This window comes from Myotis nattereri (genome assembly GCF_964212035.1).
Source record: "Myotis nattereri genome assembly, chromosome: 19".
Classification (NCBI taxonomy): Eukaryota; Metazoa; Chordata; class Mammalia; order Chiroptera; family Vespertilionidae; genus Myotis; species Myotis nattereri.
In genome coordinates this window covers 22,230,257-22,252,960 of record NC_138095.1, presented here as the reverse complement: position 1 = coordinate 22,252,960, position 22,704 = coordinate 22,230,257, and the positions used below count along the sequence as shown (strand labels likewise).

General features: G+C 55.3%; 1 protein-coding gene across 3 annotated transcripts in view; it reads left to right on the top strand.

The window, feature by feature from the left end:
- The window catches only part of WSCD2 (WSC domain containing 2), a 70,187-nt gene extending 49,044 nt beyond the window's left edge, over positions 1-21,143 (top strand). Inside the window, exons 3-9 of one of the 3 annotated variants that reach the window (XM_081113669.1) lie at positions 3,554-3,668; positions 4,110-4,294; positions 10,017-10,138; positions 11,394-11,568; positions 12,064-12,228; positions 13,147-13,347; positions 19,150-21,143. In XM_081113669.1, the coding sequence (XP_080969795.1) occupies positions 3,554-3,668; positions 4,110-4,294; positions 10,017-10,138; positions 11,394-11,568; positions 12,064-12,228; positions 13,147-13,347; positions 19,150-19,502 (1,316 nt within the window). In that variant the 3' untranslated portion in view covers positions 19,503-21,143. Of the gene's footprint in view, positions 1-3,553; positions 3,669-4,109; positions 4,295-10,016; positions 10,139-11,393; positions 11,569-12,063; positions 12,229-13,146; positions 13,348-14,438; positions 14,646-19,149 lie in introns of those variants that run through there. The other 2 variants (XM_081113670.1, XM_081113671.1) reach the window with 2 other exon arrangements.
- Positions 21,144-22,704: the final 1,561 nt, after the last annotated feature.

The following is a 22,704-nucleotide window of genomic DNA, read 5'->3' as shown; positions in this document are numbered from 1 at the left end:
CGGGAGGGAGAACTCCGACAGGGACCACGTTGTGTTTGTCACCACCTGCACTGAAGTGTCGGTGGGGAAGGCGTCCCCAGCCCTGGCCCAGGACGGGGAGGAAACCGCCTCCATATCCATATTTTGGCCAGGAGAGCTCAGCCACTCGGCAGGTCGCAGTGTATAATATGCCCATGGGCCGTGTGTCTTTTTATCCCTCCTATTGACAGATGAGGGAACAGAACATCATCTGTCCGTGCAACAAGTCTCTTTTTATAAATATAGTTTTATTGATTTCAGAGAGAAAGGGAGAGGGAGAGAGAGATAGAAACATCAATGATGAGAGAGAATCATCGATCGGCTGCCTCCTGCACGCCCCACACTGGGGATTGAGCCCACAACCTGGGCATGTGCCCTGACTGGGAATCAAACCGTGACCTCCTGGTTCATAGGTCAGTGCTCAACCACTGAGCCACGCCAGCCAGCCATACAAAAGTCTTTACATGGGGCATCTCATCCTGATGCCTGGCCTAGGGGAGGGAGAAAGGGGGGGTGCAGCAGCACTTAAAAGCCCAGGTTTGGGGGCACATGACGTACAGTTGAATCCCAGCTCTTCTCCCAAGGAACCACCCTTCCCCATTCTCCCTCCATGAAGGGCTCCTTGGTGAGGATGGAGATGCCCTTCTGTCAAGCTGGGACTTGGTGTGGTGCGTGGAACAAAAGGAGTAGAAAGGCCTGACACGGATTTGGTCTAGAGCAGTGACGGCGAACCTTTTGAGCTCAGCGTGTCAGCATTTTGAAAAACCCTAACTTAACTCTGGTGCCGTGTCACATATAGAAATTTTTTTATCTTTGCAACCACAGTAAAACAAAGACTTATATTTTTGGTATTTATTTTATATATTTAAATGCCATTTTAAAAAAAAATCAACCAAAAAAATGAGTTCACGTGTCACCTCTGACATGCATGTCATAGGTTCGCCATCACTGGTCTAGAGTCTAGAGTCCAGGGTTGGGCAACCTTTTTGTGAGTGCACGCCAAAACCAGCAAAATCTCTGACTCAAAATTCTTCTGCGTGCCAACCCTAATTTTTTAAGACATGTTACACCTACTTGATGTCTCTTAAGGTGTACGTAAGGGTTTCGCGTGCCAGCAAAAGTTATTGGCGTGCCATGTTTGGCACACGTGCCAGGGGTTGCCCACCCCTGGTAGACCCTCAGAGCTGCACAGACCCAAGCCACTTAGCTTGAGAATCAGCATATCAGTCAAGGGGCAAAAACCCATCTTGAAATCTTGAATCAGCTTAAGCTAAAGAGGAAAATGTACTGGGACTTGTCCCCAGCTATGGAAGGGGCTGGATTTTTAAATGAATGATTTCTTACTCTCGTCTCTGCTGTGTCTGCCTGAGCTTGGTTCTTCAACACAGAGTGACTTTGGTACCAGAGATTGTGGCTGTTGGTAGCTCTGGCCTTAGAGAATGCCAACGTCATATCCCAGGAGAAACCGATCTCCCGCCCCCCCCCCCCCACACACACACACACACCCAGCTTTAATTTATAAGAATCGAACGAATGGGTCATGTGCCCTTCCCCAGAGCAATCCATCACTGGCTGGTGGGAGAGACAATACTGATTGGCCCTGCCAAGGTGAGTGTCTCCCCGTGGTCACAGGGCATGATCCCATCTGTGGCAGGAGGGACATACGTTGTTGAACAAGCACAGTGACGAGACGTGGGCTCCCCTAGAGCTGTCACCGTGTGATACGCCTGCTCCAGGGAGGCGATGTTTCTCTTAAAAGATGAACTGTTCTTAGTCGGCCAGATCACCTCTGTCTCTCGCAAGAAATTCAAGGTGATGGAGGTCGAGGCGCATCTCCTGCGGGGCTGACAAATCCTGCACTTAGCAGAGCGGTGTTGAGGGGCGCCATGCAGCGAGCCGGCTCCCTCTGCTAGACCCTGCTCTGCAGCAGGAGTGAGGGGGCGAGGAGCCCGCAGTTTAGACAGACAGCAGCCAGCCAGGGAGAATGAGCAAGCGGCATGTGGTATTGGCCTCGGTCATCCCTCTGGGGGCCGTGTAATTCCAGGGCTGGCTGGATCCTGCGTCCAATTTCCAGAGCACTGGTTTGGGATCCCATGGAACCTTTGTTCTGATCCCAGTTAGCCGCCGCGCTCAGGCAGGCCATTCCACCTTTCTGGGCCTCTGATCAGTCATCTAAGAAGAGTGTGAGTGCCCCGGCCAGTGTGGCTCAGTTGGTTGGGCGTCAACCCCTGCACTAAGAGGTCACCAGTTCAATTCCTCGTCAGGGTACATGCCCGGGTTGTGGGCTCGAGCCCCATGCAAGAGGCAGTTCATTGATATTGCACTTACACTGACATTTCTATCTCTCTGTTTCTCTAAAATCAATAAAAACGTTTTCTAAAAAAGAAAAGAAAAGAGTGTGAGCATGCCAGCACTTCCCCCTTCACGTGGGTCATCGCAAAGCTCCCCAGAGTTAAGAAGCAGCAAGATGGGCCAGAGTGTATGGGTACAACCCTGGGTTCAGATGCGCAAGCTGTAGTTCCTTGGGCAAGTGACTTCACCTCTCTGGGCCCTGGTTTCCTCTTCTGTGTAGAATGGGGATATTAGTGCTTATCTCATAGGATCATTGTAAAAACTCAACATGTAAAGCACCTGGCAAATTCTGTGTCCAAATTAATAGTAATAATTGTCAGACCTATGGGAAAGGACTTTATAAATGGTAAGTGTGATCTTCGTAGGTCAGAATTGCTATTTACCACAAAGTACAGGGAGGCGTTTACTACCTTTAAGAAAATGAAGTACCTCGTAGATGGTCGTTGGACATAATTTAAAATTTCCCTTCGGATGGGAGCGTTCACCTTGGCCCCCAGTGGAGGCAGCCTGTGAAGTTGACACGCAGCACTGTGACCGGCCAGTGTCCTACCCCCTCCCCTTAACGTCCGGCCTGCTGTGTGCAACACACTACGTAGAAACATCGACACAGGTCGTCCCCTTTTAACCTCGCCGCGTTGGTATGCTCATCCCCACTATGAAGAAAGCTAGGCCAAGAGAGGTGAACTGGCCCAATCTTCCCCCCGCCCCCCCCCCCCCGAGGCCAGGGCTAGAAGGTGACCAGGGCTAGAGGAAGGCCTTGACCTTGAGTCCCGTGTTCGTTCTAAGGGAAATATCTTAAGGCCTCTTGTAGAAATAATAACATGATGTCGAGGATCAGGCTCTTCAGAGCTGTCTCAGTGTGGGTCTCATTGCTTGGATTCCCGCGGGCCCACTCGTCACCAGTGGAGCTTGGGGTTGACCTTAACCCTGGCCACAGAGGAGTCCCCTCCTCATCTCTGCTGGCCTTCAGGGCCCCCAGCCTTACCCCTGGGACTCCGCTACCCTTAGGGACCAGGTACTACCAATGCCCATGATTGTCAGTCTCTCCTGGCTGCTTTTCTGCTCAGAGGAAGGAATTGGTACCAAGAAGTCCATGAGGCCACACAGCCAAGACACCTGCTCACTCCTGTCACCCTTTCAGCCTTGACCCCAGCCCTGTCTGACTTTTCTCCTCTCCCCAAAGCCAAGTACATCGGCTGCTACCTGGACGACACCCAGAGCCGGGCCCTGCGAGGCGTGTCCTTTTTCGACTACAAAAAGATGACCGTCTTCCGTTGCCAGGACAACTGTGCAGAACGGTAGGGCCCCGACGTCCCAGGCTCCATTCGTTTCAGACCCCTTCCTTCTCAGGTTCCTGCCTGTGGTGTTCTTTTCCATGGGAGCATGTGATGGAGGGTGAGCATGGGGCCACAAAGAAAGGGTTTTGTAAGGCTGTGGATGCATAAGTGCGTGCGTGTGTGCGTGTGTGTGTGTGTGTGTGTGTGTGTGTATGTATGTGTGTGAAGCATGCCTTGTGCTGAAGGTGTATACAGGTGGCAGTCAATATGGCCATGGTATGTGTATGTGGATAGGTGAATGGGGGTATAAGACACCAGGCGGCGATGAAGGCAGGTGGGTGGTCCCTAGGGGTCCTGGCCCCCAGAGCCCTCCCATCCCCAGGTCTCCTTGCTGGGTGAGTCTCCCTGTCCCTGGGGTCTCCATGGTGGCAGCTGCCCTGGCCTGACTGCAGCCTTCCCCAGGGGTTACCTGTATGCCGGGCTGGAGTTCGGCGCCGAGTGCTACTGCGGCCACAAGATCCAGGCGACAAACGTGAGCGAGGCCGAGTGCGACATGGAGTGCAAGGGCGAGCGAGGCAGCCTGTGCGGCGGCGCCAACCGCCTCTCCGTCTACCGGCTGCAGCTGGCCCAGGAGTCGGCCCGCAGGTGTACGTGAGTTGGCCACTGCCCCTCTCTGCGGCTCCTTCCTTGGCCAGCGGGCCCTGGCCCTCACCTGCCTACCTGCATGTCTACCCCGCACCTTCCATGGCTCCCATCACTCCCATGCTATTGGCTGCCCTCCAAGGCTGCCACAGTCCTGCCCAGACTCACCTCCCACCCACCCCGTGCAGAGCCCTTTGCTTCAGCTGCTTGGCATGTTTCCACCCCCCCCCCCACCCTGAGTTGCCTGCTGGACCACTTGCCCCCATCTTCCTCCTTCATCCGAGCTAGAGCCTGAGCTGAGCCTGTCCTTCCTGAGTTTCTGAAAGCAGATTGTCTCTAACGATGATGACAATAACAATGACCGTGGCAGACAATGCACCCTCTGCTAAGTCCCTTATATGGAATAGTACATCTCATTCTCACACTCATGCTTCAAATAGGCACTATGCGTCACCTACTCCCATTTTACAGATGAGGAAACTGAGGCTCAGGGTCACGTAAACAGAGAATTGAAACCAACTCCAGAGCCTGTGTCTTTAATGCTCCCGTGGAGAGAGTTCATTCCTCGCTTGTCAGTGCTTCAGTCTTGTTGGAAAAGTTCTCAGTTTCCAACCTGAGGGAGGGAGGAAGCGGGACGAATGGAGAGGATGGGAGCCAGGCCTCTGCTATGGACACCGTCCCACTGTCCCCTCTGTGGATGTTTAAAAGCAATTAATATCTGAATGTCAAAATCTGCCCTGTTTCAGGCACCGTGCTAAGCCCACGGCAGGACCCATCTCATTTACCTTCCCTACAACCTTTCTGGGCAGGGATGTTACCATTGAGAATTTTATAGTGAGGAAAGCGAGGTTTAATGAATTTAAGTAAACCTGCCCAAGGCCATGCAGTCTAATTAAAGGTGACCTTCAGACCTGTAAAAAGAGCTAATGGCCTTGACAAAAGATGGAGGGCTGAGGATGGTCCTGTTTACCCTGGGGCCAGCGCTGCCCAGACTTGACCGTGCAGTTGAAGCCTATGGGATCTTGTTAAAACGCACATTCTGATTCAGCAGGTCCGGGTGGGATACTGCGTTTTTAAGGAGCTCCCAAGTGATGCTAGGCTGCTGGTCCAGGGACCGCACTTTAATAAGCAATAAGGCCTTAGGCCCCAGTGGAACCCATAAGGCCCGCCTGGAATGCAGGCTTGCCCACACAGAACTTCACGCCTGTCTGCACGCACATGCCATTGTTTATAAAAATTCATCCATGGTTTGCTCGATAATGTATTCTGTTTTACAAACGCCATGTTTTTGAAGCCCGGTTCAAGCTTTGCTCTGCAATCAGGTCGAGTGAGCCTGCTGCCAGTTTGCAAAGGGGCCAGTTTCTGCAAATGGATGCCCCACCCGCCTCCCTGTGGGTCTGCAGGCCTGGCTGGCAGAGGGCGCAGGTGGCGTATGAAAAATCCAGGCTGGAGAATGTTCACACAGCCAGTTCCTGGTTTGGCCATTCATGTAATGAGGTTTTAATTTGATGGTAGATTTATCATCCCCATCACTGAACCCTTGTGCCAATATTTATGTTGTTTTGATGGTGGCTTTCACCATCTGAAGAGATGGCCTTTGTGTCATGGTATTTAGAGGGAAAGATGCTGCCACTCAAACAACCAGTGGATGGGATGAGCCAGGTAACAAGGATGGGGCTGTGAGTATCATTAGCCAGATATCGGCCAGATGTCCTTTTGGTTAATGTTCAAATTGGATATTCATTCCCTCTCTCTCTCTCTCTCTCTCTCTCTCTCTCTCTCACACACACACACACACACACACACACACACACACACACACACACATTTCTGAGATCACCTATTATAATAAAATGCTCACTGATCATCTGGGACTTTTTAATAAACTGAAATATAAGTCTCAACACATGAAGACCACTAAGCAAGGATGTGTTTTGCCCTTGTAACAGTAGGAGGGCGGGTTGGTTGCTTGTGAGCAGCCCCTACAGTGTTTAGTGGAGAGACAGGCCCAAGGCCACTGGGGAGGGGTATGTGCCAAGGGAGCAACATTGGAGCTGAATCTTCCTCAAAGGAGATTTCCAGGTGAAAGAGAGAGCCTTGTGTTCTAGCCACGAGCAAAAGTCCAGGCTCAGCAGAGTTCAGGTGTTGGGTGCCGTGTGGGAAGCGCCTTCCTTTCCGATGTCCCATTTTACAGTTTTGGAAACTGAGGCCCAGAGAACAGAAGTGGCTCAATGGAGCCTCCTTCGGGAAGGCTCCCTGAGGAGGGCTGTTTGATTAGGGCCTCGAAAGACCCATGGGTTTTCGCGTGATGGAGAAGAGGGAGATATCCAGACTCAAGACACATTGCCAAGAGGTGGGAGAGAAATCCAGGCAAAGGGAGTAGAGCGAGCGAAGCCTGGAGAACGGGAGGCTCCAGGTCACCAGCACATGACACTCGCTGGTATTCCATCCGTCACAGAAACGACCTGCTGCCTCCAGGAGGCAGGGAGGACGGACACCAAATCTCATTTGTAGCATCACCCGTTGGAATCAGCACTGTGCCGTGGCTGTGTTTCCCCGAGCAGTGGCACAGAACTCTTGAAGACGGTGCGGACTCAAAGGGGGCTTGTTACCTTCCAGGCACCGCTGGGGCAGGTGGGGGACATCCACCTTCCGTAGGGAGGCGCTGGGAGGCTCCCACGGCAGCAGGCGAATGAAAAGGTTGGCAGAGCAAGTGCCTGCAGGCACCCTGCTATTCTGCCTTGACACCGACTCTCACGGACCCTTCCCCATTGTTACAAAAGAACCGAGAAACGGACTTCCTTCTTGGTTGGATTACACTTTTCACAGCAGTTGGCTAAATGTGTCGGCGAGGGCAGCTCTGCTCCAGGGGCAGAGACCTGCCGTGATTCGAGAACATCAGGGCTTTATCGGGTGTTGCTAGAAATGTCATTTTCCTGGAAGATTCTTGCAAGATTTGTGTTGCAAGGTCCATCGGAACAAGGAAGAGTATCTCTACATGTCAGTCCCGTGGCGGCTGTCCATGGTGCTGACCATCCTTGAGCTCTGCCTAGTCTCCATGTCTGCAGGCCAGCCTCTCCCAGGGCTCAGCCCTTTTCCCTCTCATTTCGCCTTTTCTGTGGGAAAGTTTTACGAAGCTTACATGATGACTGAACAAAACAGATCCTTGACTTCATGGTTCACAGTTCATGTAGTGGATTTTGTGTGCCATTGTGAGTTCTGGTGATTTTTTTTTTTCTTTTGGTCTTCCAAAGTTAGAAGGGGAATTTTGTTCATGCTGGTGATTTATGCTCACTGATACTCCATTCTGACCACTTCTGCTGAGGGGAGCCTCAGATGATCACCGGAAAAGTCCCGTTTTGATGGATAGACCAACTCTAGCTCCTTCTTTGCCTGGCCTGCAGGCCTCTCCTTGCCCTTGATGTATGTCTGGGAGTCCTGAATTTTATCATTCATGCAGGCCTTCATGAATTATGCAGTGCAGAACCAAGGAGATGGTAACTAGACGTTTTTTTCTCCTTCTCCCTCATGAGGGGGGAGAATTGCCTAGCTGTTCCCCCCTTCACACAATCCCAGAAGGCTGTGGGAGCGACGCGGGTTTTGAAGTCAGGCGGACATGGTTTCGATGCCAGCTCTCTCACTTATTTGCTCTGTTGACCTTGGCCAAGCCATGTATTCTCTTTGAGCCTCAACCGCCTCATCTGTAAAATGGGGCAATTCCAACCTTTAAAGATTGCTGGGACCCCCTCAGTGAGATCAAATGGGGAAAGCATCCAGCACAGGGCCTATTATGGAGTATTTGTAAACACCCCTCCCATCTTCTTAAAATGAAAACTCCTCAATCTATGCTGAGCAACACCCAGTTCAGGTTCTTTAAATTTGCACAAGCCCACGGGAGCCTGCGGTGGTGCCCGGAAACGGCTGGTTTGAATTCTTCTCAGACAGTTAGGCTCTTTGTGTAATTCCATCTCTCTCTGATTATAGGGAGCTGCTAACAGCTCCCAGCTCGCTGCCTTTCTTCCTCGCCTGCATCTTTAATGCAGTGGAGCTTGGCCTAATTATCGGGGGGCGGGGGGAGGAAGGTAGCCTCTTTCAAACCAAGGAGAACTCTTCCACGCCCGCCTTTAAGCTGACGCCTGATGACATTTACTTCATTTTTTTTGTGAAGCCCCAGAACAAAGAGATAATGGGACTTCAGAGGCACTTGCAGCTGGTTCCGGGCTGTTCTTCCTCTGCCCCCAGAAGAGAGAGTTGCTGAACAGTTGCTCTGCTCGCCTCTCGCTCATAAAACCCCCAAGCCGCGGAGGTCAGGCCCCGTCTCAGCTAGCCTGGCAGTGAGGAGCTGGCTCTGTCAGAATGTGGGGCATGGGCCCTTGTGATCCTCGGGCCCCTGCGGTGGGGCCTGAGAGGGTTTCTGGGAAATGCACGGGGCCAGCACGGGATCCCTAGGGCTCCACCACGTGAGAAGCAGCAGGCCTCCCGCAGAACAGCAGAGAGGTGGAAACTAGGATGTGATGTCAGACAAGATTGGGGTCAAAGCCCAGCTCTGTTCTTCGCTCGCTGAGGGACTTGGAAAAGTGATGGAGCCGTGTCACATCTCAGGGTCTCTGTCTGCAAAGCAGGATCAGAGTGTCCCCTGCCTCACAGGTTGCATTGAGGATTCGTTCCGATACAGTGTGTGCAACATCCTTGGCACCAATGACACTCACACTGCACCAACCGCGCCCCTTGTTTTACGTGAAAGCTGTGCTTCTAGAAAGGGATGTGCAGCTCAGAGTTCTGAAAACAACCGAGCCGTTTTAAATGGGCCTCATGAACCTTTCAATAAATTTGACTGGGGCCACTTTTTTTTTTTAGTTTGTCTTTATTATATTAAAATCTACATATTCACTGTAGAAAAGTTTTACAAAAAAGTTGGGAATAAAAATTGCCTATAATCCTACTTCTTACCACTCAAGAGCTCTCCAGGGAAACAGAACCAGAAGGAGGTTAGGTAGGTGGAAAGACACACAGACAGACAGGATAGAATGTGTTTATATTTATTTAAGGAAGCTGGCAAGTCCAAAAGCTGTAGGGCAGACCAGCAGGCTGGCAGTGCAGGCAGGAGCTAATGCTGCCGTCTCAAGGCAGAAGTCCTCTGAGAAACCTGTTTGGCTCTTAAGGCCTTCAACTGATTAGGTGAGGCTCACCCACTCCTTGGAAGGAAGTCTCCTTACAGTCAACTAACTGGGATATTTCCAAATGGGGTTATTTTAAAGGGAGTCGCTCCCACATCATTCCCTTGCAGCCTGCAGGTGCTCAGCACTGGGTGGGTTTTCCCCCTAAACCCCCAGGTGATGGGAGGAGAGGGCTACCCTGGTGCTGTGAGGAGAGGCAGGACAAACCTGGGCCCTTTGCTGCCCTCCCTCCCGTCAACCCTCCCTGGCATCTCTCAGCTCCCTGAACGGGGAGTTGCCATAGTTGAAAATGGGGAAGCGAGACCTAGGTGTGCTGACAAAGAAGCGGGGTGATGTGGCCCAGCAGGAACATCCCCGTGACCTGGATTGCTGACGAATGCCCAGGTGGAGGAGAGCATTGAGCTGTCTAGCTCGTTAGTCTCCGTTTTGCTTCACTGTGCGATCTCGGGCAAGACTCTTGCCTTCTCTGGGCTCTCGTTTAAAAGTGCTTCTGTCAGAAGGTGGTTCTCCCAGCCTAGATCTGACGACCCGTTTCCCTCTGGCTCTGCAGATGGAAGCGCGGTCTTCCGAGGCTGCTTCCGCAGGCCCCACAACCTCTCCCTGGCCCTGCCTGTGACGGCCGCCATGCCAAACATGTCCGTGGACAAGTGTGTGGACCTCTGCACAGAGAAGGTGAGACGGGGGGGCCGAGGGAGGGGCGGTGTGGAACGGCTGGAGGAACAGGATGCTGGGCTGGAGAGGGCTCCTGTGACCCGTGACGTGGGAGAGGGTGTGCCCGTGTCATCTGTCCCCGAGTAGGAGTTACACAGGGTCAGTGTCTCTCGCAATTGTGAGGAATACTCAGGAATGAACTGGGCCTAAAAGCATGGCCTTCGGAAGGTAAAGGCAGGGATAGTCCCACCTTGGGACGGACTGAGTTCCCGTCACTGCTAAGAGAGACACCAAACCTACTCTGATAAAACTCGCTGGACCTAGCCTTGTAGGAGCGACCTTGGCTCGTTACCAGGTTATTCCTGGGCCGGCTTCCGGGGGAAATTCGGCTGTCGGGTTTGAGTAGAAACAGACTGAACAATGGACAGTCAGTCCCCCTGCCCTCCGAATCAGGTCGTCCTGCTCCCACTTTGCTGTCCCATAGAACAAACAAGGCCATTAGGAGCCGCTCTCCCAGCAAAGACTGTGGTCCACGCAGGTCCCAGGATCCTCTTCGGCCTGAAAGCGTGGATCCAGGCAGCTTTCCCCGAGGCGTGGGTTCTGTCTCACCGTCAGGCCGGGGACATGGACCGTGGCGGGTGACACGCCGTGAGAAAGGCATTTACTTCTCAGTTTTTTTTCCAGTTCCTCCAGGAGAAAGCTCATCTCAGTGCTGCAGTGTCTTGAACACGCTCTACCCTCAACTAATCTCCCTTCTGCAGGAAAAATGGAGCCGACACAGGGCTCAGTCTTGGCAGGCAGAAGGTCTTAGTGAGAACTTAATTACACTGTTGTGTGTGCATCGTATTTGCATTTATAGTATGGAAACCATGGAAGCCCTGGGAGTGGTACAAGCTTCCTTGGAAATTTAAGTCCCAAAAAGTGAGTGGACTGAAAGGAGACAAACAAACAAATAAATAAATAACAGGGAAACAACAGAAAATGGTCACCATTAAAGTGGCGGGTATGTTAATTAGCTTGATTGTGATGATTAATTCACCACGTATACATCATCTTAAAGACATACTATTTTTGTTTGTTAGTTATACCTCAGTAAAGCTGGAAGAATACCATAGTGCAGGAGGTGCACAGACGGGGCCACGTTGTAAAAGTGGGGTTCACTCATGAAGTTTCGGGATCCTCAGTTGGGGAGAGGGATGGAGACAGGAAGACTCGGCTGCTCCGTGTCCAGGGGTTTAGCAGAGTTCTTCCTCATCCTCTCCCTCTCCCTCCCCAGGAGTACCCGCTGGCAGCCCTTGCAGGCACCGCCTGCCACTGTGGCTTCCCCACAACGCGATTCCCCCTGCACGAGAGAGAAGACGAACAGCTGTGTGCCCAGAAGTGCAGCGCGGAGGAGTTTGAGAGCTGCGGGACCCCCAGTTACTTCATCGTGTACCAGACACAGGTGCAGGGTAAGCCAGGCCTCCCCTAGCGATCCTGCCTGTTCTCCCAGGGCCTCCCTCCCAGAGGTGCCCGGGACAGTCCACTTCACACAGCCCATACTGTGCAGGCCAGAGGGCAGAGGCGGAGGCCGGAGGGCGGAGGGCAGGGGCAGGGCTGGTGACCTTGACCGGGCTTAGAGATCCTGGATGGGCCACAGAGGGAGGCCCAGGCAAGGGGGGTGGGTTCCAAGGACCCTCAACTCTATCCCTCATACTGCAAACCTCCTTGGTAGCTTTTTTCTTAAAATGGAGACTGTGGCATTGAGTGGGAACGCATCCGGGCTGGGACGGGGAGGCCTGGGTCTCCAACACAGACCCACTGCGTGATCTTACAGATGGGGAAACGGAGGCCCAGAAGAGGTTCCATCATGTGCACTGGGTCGAACGGCTAGGAAGTGGCAGGGGTGGGACTCACACCCAGGCTTCATCTGCCCCTGACCCCTGCTCATGCCCTGCTCTTTGCAGACAACCGCTGCATGGACAGAAGGTTCCTCCCAGCCAAGTCCAAGCAGCTCATCGCTCTGGCCAGCTTCCCAGGTGCCGGCAACACGTGGGCTCGCCACCTCATCGAGCTGGCCACCGGCTTCTACACCGGCAGCTACTACTTCGATGGTTCTCTCTACAACAAAGGTGAGGAGGCTGCCTGGGCTCCAAAGGGCACACTGGGAGGCCATGGGACTACCCTTCCTGAGCACCTACTGTGTGCTGCTCAGCTCAACCGAGCATGTTTATTGAGACCTACTATGTGCTTGGTACCTTCCCTTTGCTTAGATCACTGCAGACATTCCTTGAACACCTAATCTGTGCAGGTACCTCAACACAGACATTTACTGACCAGCAACTCTGAGCTGTGCACAGAGATCCAATAACTCTGTTCACTTTGGGGACATTGATTACCTACTGCTATTTGTCAGGGAATCCGAGATTGTCACAAATTGTAGAAGGGTCCTTGCAGATCATTTGGTTCATGGATCCAGAGTGGTTTCATCTCATGTGTCAGTTCCAGTGAATCCCTGCTTTAGGACGATGTGTTGAGAAGGATTCTGAGCTTCTGTTCTCCAGGAACAAAGTGCCTTCATCTAGTAGTGATGCCTGTTGAGGGTGTAGGAGGAGGAATGGCCTACTTGCCAGGTACAGACCTTCTGCGCACACCCCCCAAAGTATATAAATCACTTGTCACACACAGCACTGGGCCCATGGTAGACATTCAATAAATGCCAACAATTATTAGTATTAATAGCGACATGAATATATGAGTAATAACGAGGGCCATGATGGAGTGCCCTGGGTAGAGGAACATAAAGGAGAAGGATACCTAAGTCAGCCAGAGACCTTGCAAATCATTTTATCCCTAGTTCCCATCCCAGTGCCTCGCACATAGTAGGTGCTCAATAAACATGTAAGAGAATGAAGGCCTTCACAAGTGAATGTATGAGACTCCCGAAGGGGCCCAGCAGGGGGCGGGGTGGGTTTCTTCTTGCCTCCCCACCCCCCCACCACTCACCGGCCACGTGTCCTCCTCCCCCCACCCCCGCTCCCCATGGCAAGGGTTTAAAGGTGAGCGGGACCACTGGCGCAGCGGGAGGACCATCTGCATCAAGACACACGAGAGCGGCCAGAAGGAGATCGAGGCCTTCGATGCCGCCATCCTGCTCATCCGTAACCCCTACAAGGCCCTCATGGCGGAGTTCAACCGCAAGTATGGCGGACACATCGGCTTCGCTGCACATGCGCACTGGAAGGGCAAAGGTATGACTAGGGAGAGGAGGGGTACAGAGGAGAGGGGTCCTGGGGTGCAGCGGGCAGTGCACTGGGCCAGTGCTGTCTCCTGCGAGGAGTCCAGGAGTGCCTCCTTGAGGGCATGCGTGAGACTCCAGACCCTCAGCTTCTAGTGCTCTTCCCACATCCCACCCGTCTGCTAGCATCACCCTCTGGGAATTAGGCTGGGATGCTCCAGTGGTTAAGGATATGGTTGTGGAGCAAGACGCCCCTGGGTTCTAATCCCAGCTCCATCACTTCCTGGATAAGCTTCCCCACCGCCCTGAATTCAGATCATCCCATCTGTAACATGAGGGCAGCTCTAGAAGTTTAACCCTGCAAGCCACTCAGTAGATGTGACCCATGATGCATTATGGAAATGGAGACCCTCAGGTTGATGTGATCTGATTGATGGGAGGAGGCGGAGGTTCAAGAGTCAGGAGACCCAAATCCAGACCAAGGTCAACGGCTAAGTGGCCCTGAGGTCGCCCATGAGGTCCTGAGGGGTCACTTTGATGAACAAGCCCAACAGCTCTGGGTTGGGAGGCTCAGAGAGGTTAGGTGTCTGGCACCCAGGTCACATAGCTGGAAAGTGGCAGTGTTGGCCCCCCAACCACCACTGAACTTCATTAAGATGACCTGGGTTTGAGAGTCAACTCTGACGTTGTGAGAAGGTGGCTGCCGCGTGGACGGATGTCTCAGTGTGGGGTGGGTGGCAGCCCAGGGTCGTGGTGAGAACGTTGAGGTCTGACCCAACGTCTGCCGTCTTGAGTACCCTTAACCCTACTGGGTCTCAAACGCCCCTATCAGTTAGCACCCGTAGCTCCATGGTGGTAAAGAGAATCACATCAATTCGCCCACAATTAACCCATTTTACAAATGGGACAAGCTACGTTCAGGGAGGCCAAGGAGACTTTTCAGGAAGTCCCGGGAGCTGGGGTTTGGATCCCAAGGCATCTTCCTCCAGGGCCCTTGCTCTTAACCACTGTGCTAATCCTCGGTGGTGGATTCAATGAAATGTCTGTGGTTAGGACTCACCCAGTTTAGAGCCCCTGTAAATGCAAGCTCTTCCCCCGCTCAAGCCCCCCAGAATTCATCCAGGAACGAGGCTGTTCCAGCCGGAAGTCAGGAGGGATGCTTCCGGCTCCTCTCAGCCCTCCCCCGGCTCCCAGCTGCTCCAAAGCCCTGGTCCCTCCCGAGAGGACTGGAGCCTGGCAGGATGTAGCGGACTCGGCATCCACCAATCACACCCTCAATGTTGATGTTGTTGATTAAAACCCTCCGGCCTGACCAACCGTGCCCTGGTTCCTGTTCACCCATCTGTCCCTCTCTCCGCCTTGCTTCCCCGCTCAGCGAGGGGATGAAAACTTGGACAGGTGGTGGCATTTGTTCTATTGTTCCCAGGAGCAAAGAGGCCTCTGAATTATTTATTTGTAGAACAATTGCAAGGGAGCACTCACCGGCCAGGGCCAGGCGGGAAAGTCTGCAGATGCAAATGGCAGGAGCCTGTCCCGGGAACAGACCCTCTGCTTGCCGAGCTGGAGGGGACCTGAGAGATCTGAGCCCTGTGGTCCTCAGCCCGGCTGTGCATCCGAACCCCCAGAGGAGTGTGGGAAAATCCGTGCTCAGGCTGCGCCCGGGGCCGTGACTGCATTGCAACCCGGGCATCAGCATTTGTAAAGCTCCCAGCTGCTTCCAGTGTTCAGGCGGGACTGAGAACCCTGCCTCATCCTCTGTTTATTAAGGGGGAAACTGAGGCCCAGAGAGAGGCGGGGGCCTGCCACGGTCCTGCCGCCCAAGTGAAAAGGGGGGACTCCCTTGAGAAGCTCAGGGGGATGCAGGCACTTAGCCTTCATTATCTCATTTAAACCATCTAATGGCCGAGGAGGTAAGAAAGGCGCCATAATCACCCTTCATTTCACAGGTGAGACACCATCGCAGGAAGGGAGGAAGTCATGTGGCCGAGGCCCCTGGTGTAGACTGAGCTGGGTGCTGACCAGCTACCAGGCTCTTTCTTGCCCGGGGCACTGCTGACCGGGCGCCCAGAGCTTCTCCTCTCCTGGCATAGGCCAGTGTCTCGGGTTCAGACCATTTTAAAGGGGCCGCCTTGCCTTTTTCCTCATTCAGGACAGCTGGGAGCTTTAAAAAGAGAGAAGGGATGGTTAGGATTGGCTAAGCCTGGAAGCTTCGGGGGGTGAGAGAGTGGGGGGTTTCAGCACACACATCTCATGTTGGGGTTCTGGGGTCCCCATATGAGTCTGGAATTGAAGGGGAACCTTCCCCTCCCAAGCCTGACTCAGGTCCTCCAGAGCTCTGGCCCAGAGCCTTCCCCAAAGAACCAAGCCCCACAGCCCACACCCACCCTCTCTCTCATTTGGGTTTGCATCTGGCACTTGGGTTTGAGACCCTCACTTTTGGGCCCGGCACCAGCCATGTCAGGATCACTTGGGAGCCCGTTAGAACAGCAGGTTCTGCCCCTGGCCTGCTGAGTCAGAACTCCGGGGAGGCCCGGCCACCACCTGTGTTTCAGCGACCCCTCCCGGTGTTTCCGACGCGCCCTCCGATTTTCCAGCCGCTGCTTCACATCCTTGCTTCTCCAGCAGTGGCCTGTCAGCCAGTGGCATCGACTTCACTGGGGTTTTTGGAAAAGCAAATCTCAACCCCTCTCCCCTGCCCAGTCTGACTGGATCCAAATCTGCATTTTAATGAAAAGCTTCATGCGCACTTGAAAGTTTGAGAGTCTCTGCTTTAGGATGCCCTCAGCTTGAATGTGAGGGTCACCTCCCTCAGGGCAGAGGTCACCCCGCTGTTGAGCGTGTCCATCCCACCCGGCCTGTGTCCCCTCCGGATTAGAGCTGGGTTGAGGCTCCTATAATGCCCCCCCCCCAGTTGGTTCCATAACATTAATTTTACGGTGTCCCTGGAGTGGGTCCAAAGCAAAGTTTTATGTGCTGTGATTACACAAGGTGAATTGTCCTGAGTCTGCTTAATGAAACAGGGCCTGTGCTTAATGATTCCGCGGGGAACTGAGTCCAGTGAAGCTATTAATCAGGCCCCGTTCCTCCCATCCACAGGAAGGGGGAGTCGCGTGGCCAGGCCCACGTGCGCAACAGTTCCGGCGCAGCCAGCCCCCGTGACCAGTGGTCCGTGGCTCAGTGAGCCTTCGTTGCCCAGTTTGAAGGCAGCAATCCATTGCTGGAAACCCTGAGCTAATCATGGCTTTTGTTTTTTATTTTTATCCTTCTTCTTTCTAACGAAGTAGCTTTAATTGAGGGATCTGTGCCATGGGGGCGGATACAGCTGCTGCCCAGACTGCCTGGATATCACATGTGGTCTTAGGGGGAAGCTCTGACCTAAATGATGGGGCCTGGGGGGCACCTCAGAGATGCTGGGGGCCAACATTTCTCTCCTGTATCCCAGGCCCTGAGTCAGGGCCTTGGTAAATCTCACTCCATTTCATCTACACAGCATCTAGGATGCAGGTCCAGCACAGTCACCGTTTCACAGATGGGTAAACTGAGGCTCAAGGACATCAACTAATGTTCCCAAGGTCACACAGCTAACGTGGAGAGGAGCTAGGTTTTGAACGCAGGCAGTCTGTCTGCAAAGTCGTCATAGACAACATCGGGAGAGAAGAGCGCCTGAGCTGAAAAGATCAGGAGCTCAAAGGGTTTGCTAGGAGGGCAGGAGCCAGGCTCAGCCTAGGTTGGATGTGGGTTCGAATCCTGCTTTGGATACACCGTGTGGCTTCGTGCTTTGAGCTTCCGCTCTCTCCCCTGGGTGTAAAATGGGGCTAGTACTAGTAATTCCTACTCTTCAGGCTCCTTGTGGGCACTGCATGAGGTAATGCCTGCACATTGCCCAACACAGCCCTGACTCACAGTGGGTGCTTAGGCCACACACGTTCCCGTCCCACGGAGGTGTGCAACCAACAAGGAGGCCAACCTGCTGCGGGACCCGGCCACCAGGCCCCTCCCTTTTCCTTGAGGACCACCCTGCAGCCCTCTTGCAGTGACCACTTGCGATGGTCAGAGTGGCCAGGCCCGGAGTCGGGATCTCTGTGTCCCTGGTGACTGAGTGCTGTCTCCATCCCCAGGGGCTTCTGCCACGGGAGCGGCAGTTGTCCTGAATCACCGGGGATGCTGGGAGGTGACTCGTGAGCGGGAAAATTCTAAAAAAAAAAAAAAAATAGTGAAACAGACTATGTTCATGCTAAATTTTCTCTAATCACCCAGATACATCTGGTCTCAACCCATTATAACAGTGTAGGCCCAATTAGCCAGATACATTGTAAATAATCTATTTTAGGGATAAAGAATATCCTTCTCACCAGCATAAATACTTCCCCAGCAGTCAGGGTGTGCCAGCAGGAGCTCTGGGGGAGCGGGAGCCCCACCACAGGGCCTGGTGTCTTCTGCAGACAAAGAGGAGTCCTTTATCACAGCTCGGGCGGGCGGCTGGGAATTTCAGTTCCTCTCAAGAACTATTTATTGAGCCCCTGCTGGGTGGGAGGCAGTGGGAGAATGTAGGGGTGAGGCTGCTGGTGCCTTCGAAATAACAAAAGAGCAAGATCAGAACCTGGAATCAGCCAGGCCCGGTCTGGATGGTGCTCCCTGGCCGCGTGGCCTTGGGCAAATCACTTCACCTCTCTGGGCCTCAGTTTACCCAACGGTGATAGTGAAGAGTAGTCCTTTCTTTCCAGGGTAGTCGTCAGGATGCACTGAGATCACGGGGATCCATCACCCGGCAAGGGGTGCAGATTTAGTTATTAAGAACCATCTGGGCTCCCCAGCGGGGCATAGGAGACTCACTGACACTCCTTCAATAAACATTTCCTTCTGGAGGGAGCACCTGGCATTGTCCTCGTGGAAAGCAGTGGGTCTGGCTTCAGGGTTTCGGAGAGCCTGCCCCGTGATTCTCCAGCTGGGGCTGGCCTCCCTTCCTGTCCCAGCCTCCTCCTGGGCTGGCCTCCCTCCCTCTGTCCCAGCCTCCTCCTGGGCTGGCCTCCCTCCCTCTGTCCCAGCCTCCTCCTGGGCTGGCCTCCCTCCCTCTGTCCCAGCCTCCTCCTGGGCTGGCCTCCCTTCCTGTCCCAGCCTCCTCCTGGGCTGGCCTCCCTTCCTGTCCCAGCCTCCTCCTGGGCTGGCCTCCCTTCCTCTGTCCCAGCTTCCTCCTGGGCTGGCCTCCCTCCCTCTGTCCCAGCCTCCTCCTGGGCTGGCCTCCCTTCCTGTCCCAGCCTCCTCCTGGGCTGGCCTCCCTCCCTCTGTCCCAGCCTCCTCCTGGGCTGGCCTCCCTCCCTCTGTCCCAGCTTCCTCCTGGGCTGGCCTCCCTTCCTCTGTCCCAGCTTCCTCCTGGGCTGGCCTCCCTTCCTCTGTCCCAGCTTCCTCCTGGGCTGGCCTCCCTTCCTCTGTCCCAGCTTCCTCCTGGGCTGGCCTCCCTCCCTCTGTCCCAGCCTCTTCCTGGGCTGGCCTCCCTTCCTCTGTCCCAGCCTCCTCCTGGGCTGGCCTCCCTCCCTCTGTCCCAGCATCCTCCTGGGCTGGCCTCCCTTTCTCTGTCTCAGCCTCCTCCCGGCTGGCCTCCCTTCCCCCCTCCCCAGCATCAAGTCAGATGATCCCCAAAATACCTTCCCAATTTTGGTGACAGTCCATCCTGTCCTTTTACAAACCTAGCAAGGGGAGTGTGGAGATCTACCAGGAGTTGAGGTGTTCTCACTGCTGTGAGTGACAGCGACCACTCGGACCCGGGTCCCGGGAGCCCCTCCGCCCTCTGACTCGGCCCTCCCTCCTCTCTCCACAGAGTGGCCCGAGTTCGTGAGGAACTACGCCCCGTGGTGGGCCACGCACACGCTGGATTGGCTCAAGTTCGGCAAGAAGGTGCTGGTGGTGCACTTCGAGGACCTGAAGCAGGACCTGTTCGTGCAGCTGGGCCGGATGGTCCGCCTGCTGGGCGTGGCCGTCCGCGAGGACCGGCTGCTGTGCGTGGAGAGCCAGAAGGACGGCAACTTCAAGCGCTCGGGGCTGCGCAAGCTGGAGTACGACCCCTACACGGCGGACATGCGGAGGACCATCCAGGCCTACATCAAGCTGGTGGACGCGGCCCTGAAGGGGCGGAACCTCACGGGCGTGCCCGACGACTACTACCCCAGATGATGGGCCCACCGGGAGGGGCCTCGAGACCCCTGGGGACCCCGCCCACCCGTCTGGCCCCTTTTTGGTCTGGGGACAGCCCCCTCGGCTGCTGCTGGCCTTCAGCGCGTTTCCTGCGTGACACAGGAGCCTCGGGGGACAGCCACCTGCTCACAGCCCTTCACAGCCCAGGAGGCCCCTGATGGGGGGAGCCCCAGCCACACAGGCTTCTGTCTCCCACGGCCCTGCCCCCACCACTCTGGTTCTCCCCGTGGGAGGGCGGGCTCCTGGGTGTCCCGGAGACTCGGGTGCCTCCCATGGTGCTGAGGACCTGGATGTTGGGAAAGGTGCCCCCGGCGCTCCGCCCTCCAGGGCTGGGCTCTCGCGGGCTCTTCTCTCCACCAAACAGCAGCGAGCGGCCCCGGGTTCATCAGGCCACTTGGGTGGGAGAAGGGTTGTGGAGGTTTCTCTCTAGCGTCCAGTTTCTGACACTCCCGGTGGGTGGGGGAGCCCCAGTGCTCGCAGGAGGTTCACCGGCACCACCAGGTGGGGCCCTGCATCATGAGCCCACCCCCAGGTCACACTGCTCCTGAGACGGAGCTAAGGTCAAATTCTGCTCTTTCCTCCCCCACTGGGCCCAGGAGGTGACCTGGGGATCCCTGGTCCCACGTCCAGGGTTCTCCGGGCACCAACAGTTAGCCCAGCAGATGGCCGAGGGCCCGTGCAGACTCTAAGAACGAGAGCCCGGTCACAGTCCTCCACCGCGGGTGCGGCACATGGAGCTCACACTGCCTCTGACCCCCGCCGCTGGGGCCTGCGCGCTCCAGCGAGAGAGCAAGGGTGCTCCCGGCCAGGTGGGACCAGACCCAAAAGAGACCCAGCTCCCTTCCCTGACCATTGGCCTCCCATGATCACAGTCCCAAAGGGGTGGCTTCCCACTCGAGGCCTTTGAGGAATGAAGCGAATGCGATGGCTCTTCACTTCCGCACAGACGCCGCTCCCCGAAGCTGAGACATCAAACCAAAGGATTCCTGGGGACCCCGTGTCCCCGATCCTCGATCTTCGAAAGCATGGATCCAGGATCCCTCCGCTTCCCTACCTTGGAGACCAGCGGCTTCCCACCTGAGCTCCTGCACCGCCCCCATCACGTAGATGCAAAAGCCATAGGTCACAGCTCTTCACTGTTCTGTCCAGAGCACCCCCTCCCCAGCAGCCCCCCTAAAGCCTTGGGGTGCAAGGACAGGCTCACTCCCAAGTAGCCAGGAGGCCATGGAGAAGGCGAGCGTAAAGAGATATATTTTTTTAAGAGGAATATGACTAATACATTCTGCCCCCTGGAAGCCGGCCATGCAAAGCGAAGGGGCCAGGGGCTCAGACCTGGGATTCTCGTCCTGAGCCCCTCCCCTGTCGGCTGTGGACGACCCCAGGACCCCCCTAGCCCAGGGGCTCTGAATGTATTTTGTACCGCGTTTCTTTCCCCCGGGCTCATGTCTAGTCTTTGGGGAAGCCTCCCCCCGCTCCCACCCACAGGCCAGCTCGCTCTGGGAGCCTCTGGGTCATGGCCTGGGCCGCTCTTGGCCGGCGGTCACCTCGGGCCACGGGCCTCTGTCTGAAGATTCCTCAGGTCAACACCATCATTAAAAGTGAGTTTTGTTGAGAATTCCACCCGTGGCGGAGTGTTGTGTAAGGCGCGCTCACAGTGGGGTGTTCTTCGGGGGTGTCTGGGGTGCACACCCGTTTGTGTCTGGGTGACTCTGGAACTGCCTGTGGAGAACTGTGTGCCTCTGTGTGTGACACTGACCCGAGGCTGCCCCCCCCCCGCCCGCACAGGTGCGCCAAGGGCCCCTTTCTGGGGTGTGTGTGGGTTCCTATGTGTGGAGTCACACACGCGTGGAGGAGGATGTGCCGGTGTGTGTGAACCTGGGCGTGAGAAGGTGCCTGTGGAGGGACGTCTTCTACCCGGGCCTTTTGTCCATGGTGTGTGGTGGCGGGGGGGGGGGGGAGGATGGACAGGGAGAGGTGTGGGGGTACGGAGGGAAGGGGTACTAGGGTGAGGTGTCAGTGCCCCTGCTTGGAAGCCACTGAGAGGCAAAGAGTCAGAAAAGGCCCTCCGTTCCCAGGTGGGCGGTGAGTCTCTGTGTCCACACCTCCCAGTGCCCCGGAGGGAGGGCCTGCCTCTGTCCGCACAGGCAGAGGGCCTCTCTGGGAAGGGGCCGCGGCCCCGGGCACTGCTCGCAACCACGTGGACAGTGGGGGAGAGGGCGGTCAGCCGCTGGGACAGGCAGGGGGAAGGGGAGCCCGGACCCGGAGGGGGGGTGGAGGTCTGGAAAGGAGGACCTCAGGAAGGGGAGAGTGGAGGGCTGTTCCAGGATCCAGGGAGGGTCCTCCTCCTCCAGGGGCTTCTGTTGGCCCCACAAGTCCTTCTGTGGTGATCCACTGGGCCCCAAGCTAACCTCTGACCCCCGTCTCACATCTGGACTCTGGTCCCAGCCTGAGCCTGAACCAGTATGCCCAGTCTGACCTGGTCCCAGATGACTGATCCTGAGTCACAATGAAGCTGGAATCCTGATCACAGACTGAGCCCTGATCCCCCAGGGGCCCGGCCTCAGTTCCCTCCCCCCTTCTCTGGCGCATTGCTCTGCCCCCTCCCCCGCTCTCCCTCTCTCACCGTGTTCCTTCCCATTACCCCTCTCTCAGTTTCCCTTCTTGTGGTCTCGTGTATTTCCTCCAGCTGCTCATAACCCTCTTTCCTTTCTTGTCCTCTCTCTTTCCTCTCCCTCATTTCATCAGTATCTCTTTCTTGGTTTCTGCTTCTGCTGTGCAAGCATCTCTACATCTATCCCTTGAGCTCTGAGCTCCTGTCTCCCTGCCCTTCCTCCCTTCCTCACCACCCTATTGTCCTCTCCCCAGTCCTCCTCCTCCTCGTCTTCCCGGAGAGTGGGCGTGACTCAGCGGGATCCAGACACAGTGAGACACATGCTACCCAGGCCAGTAACCAAGGAAGTGGTTTCCTTAGCAACAGAATCTGCAGGCATGTGCTCCACTGCCCCATCCCTTAGCTATTACAGTGAGGACTGGGGGTGGGGGTGGGGGTGGGAGTGGGCGTCAAGCCTGGACACAGGGAAGCCAGTCATGACACTGCTGTTGTGACCCTCCTGAGAGGGGCCCGTGGTCCGAGACCAGCTCTGTGCCTGGCATTGTGGAGACACCAGAAATCGGAGAGGTT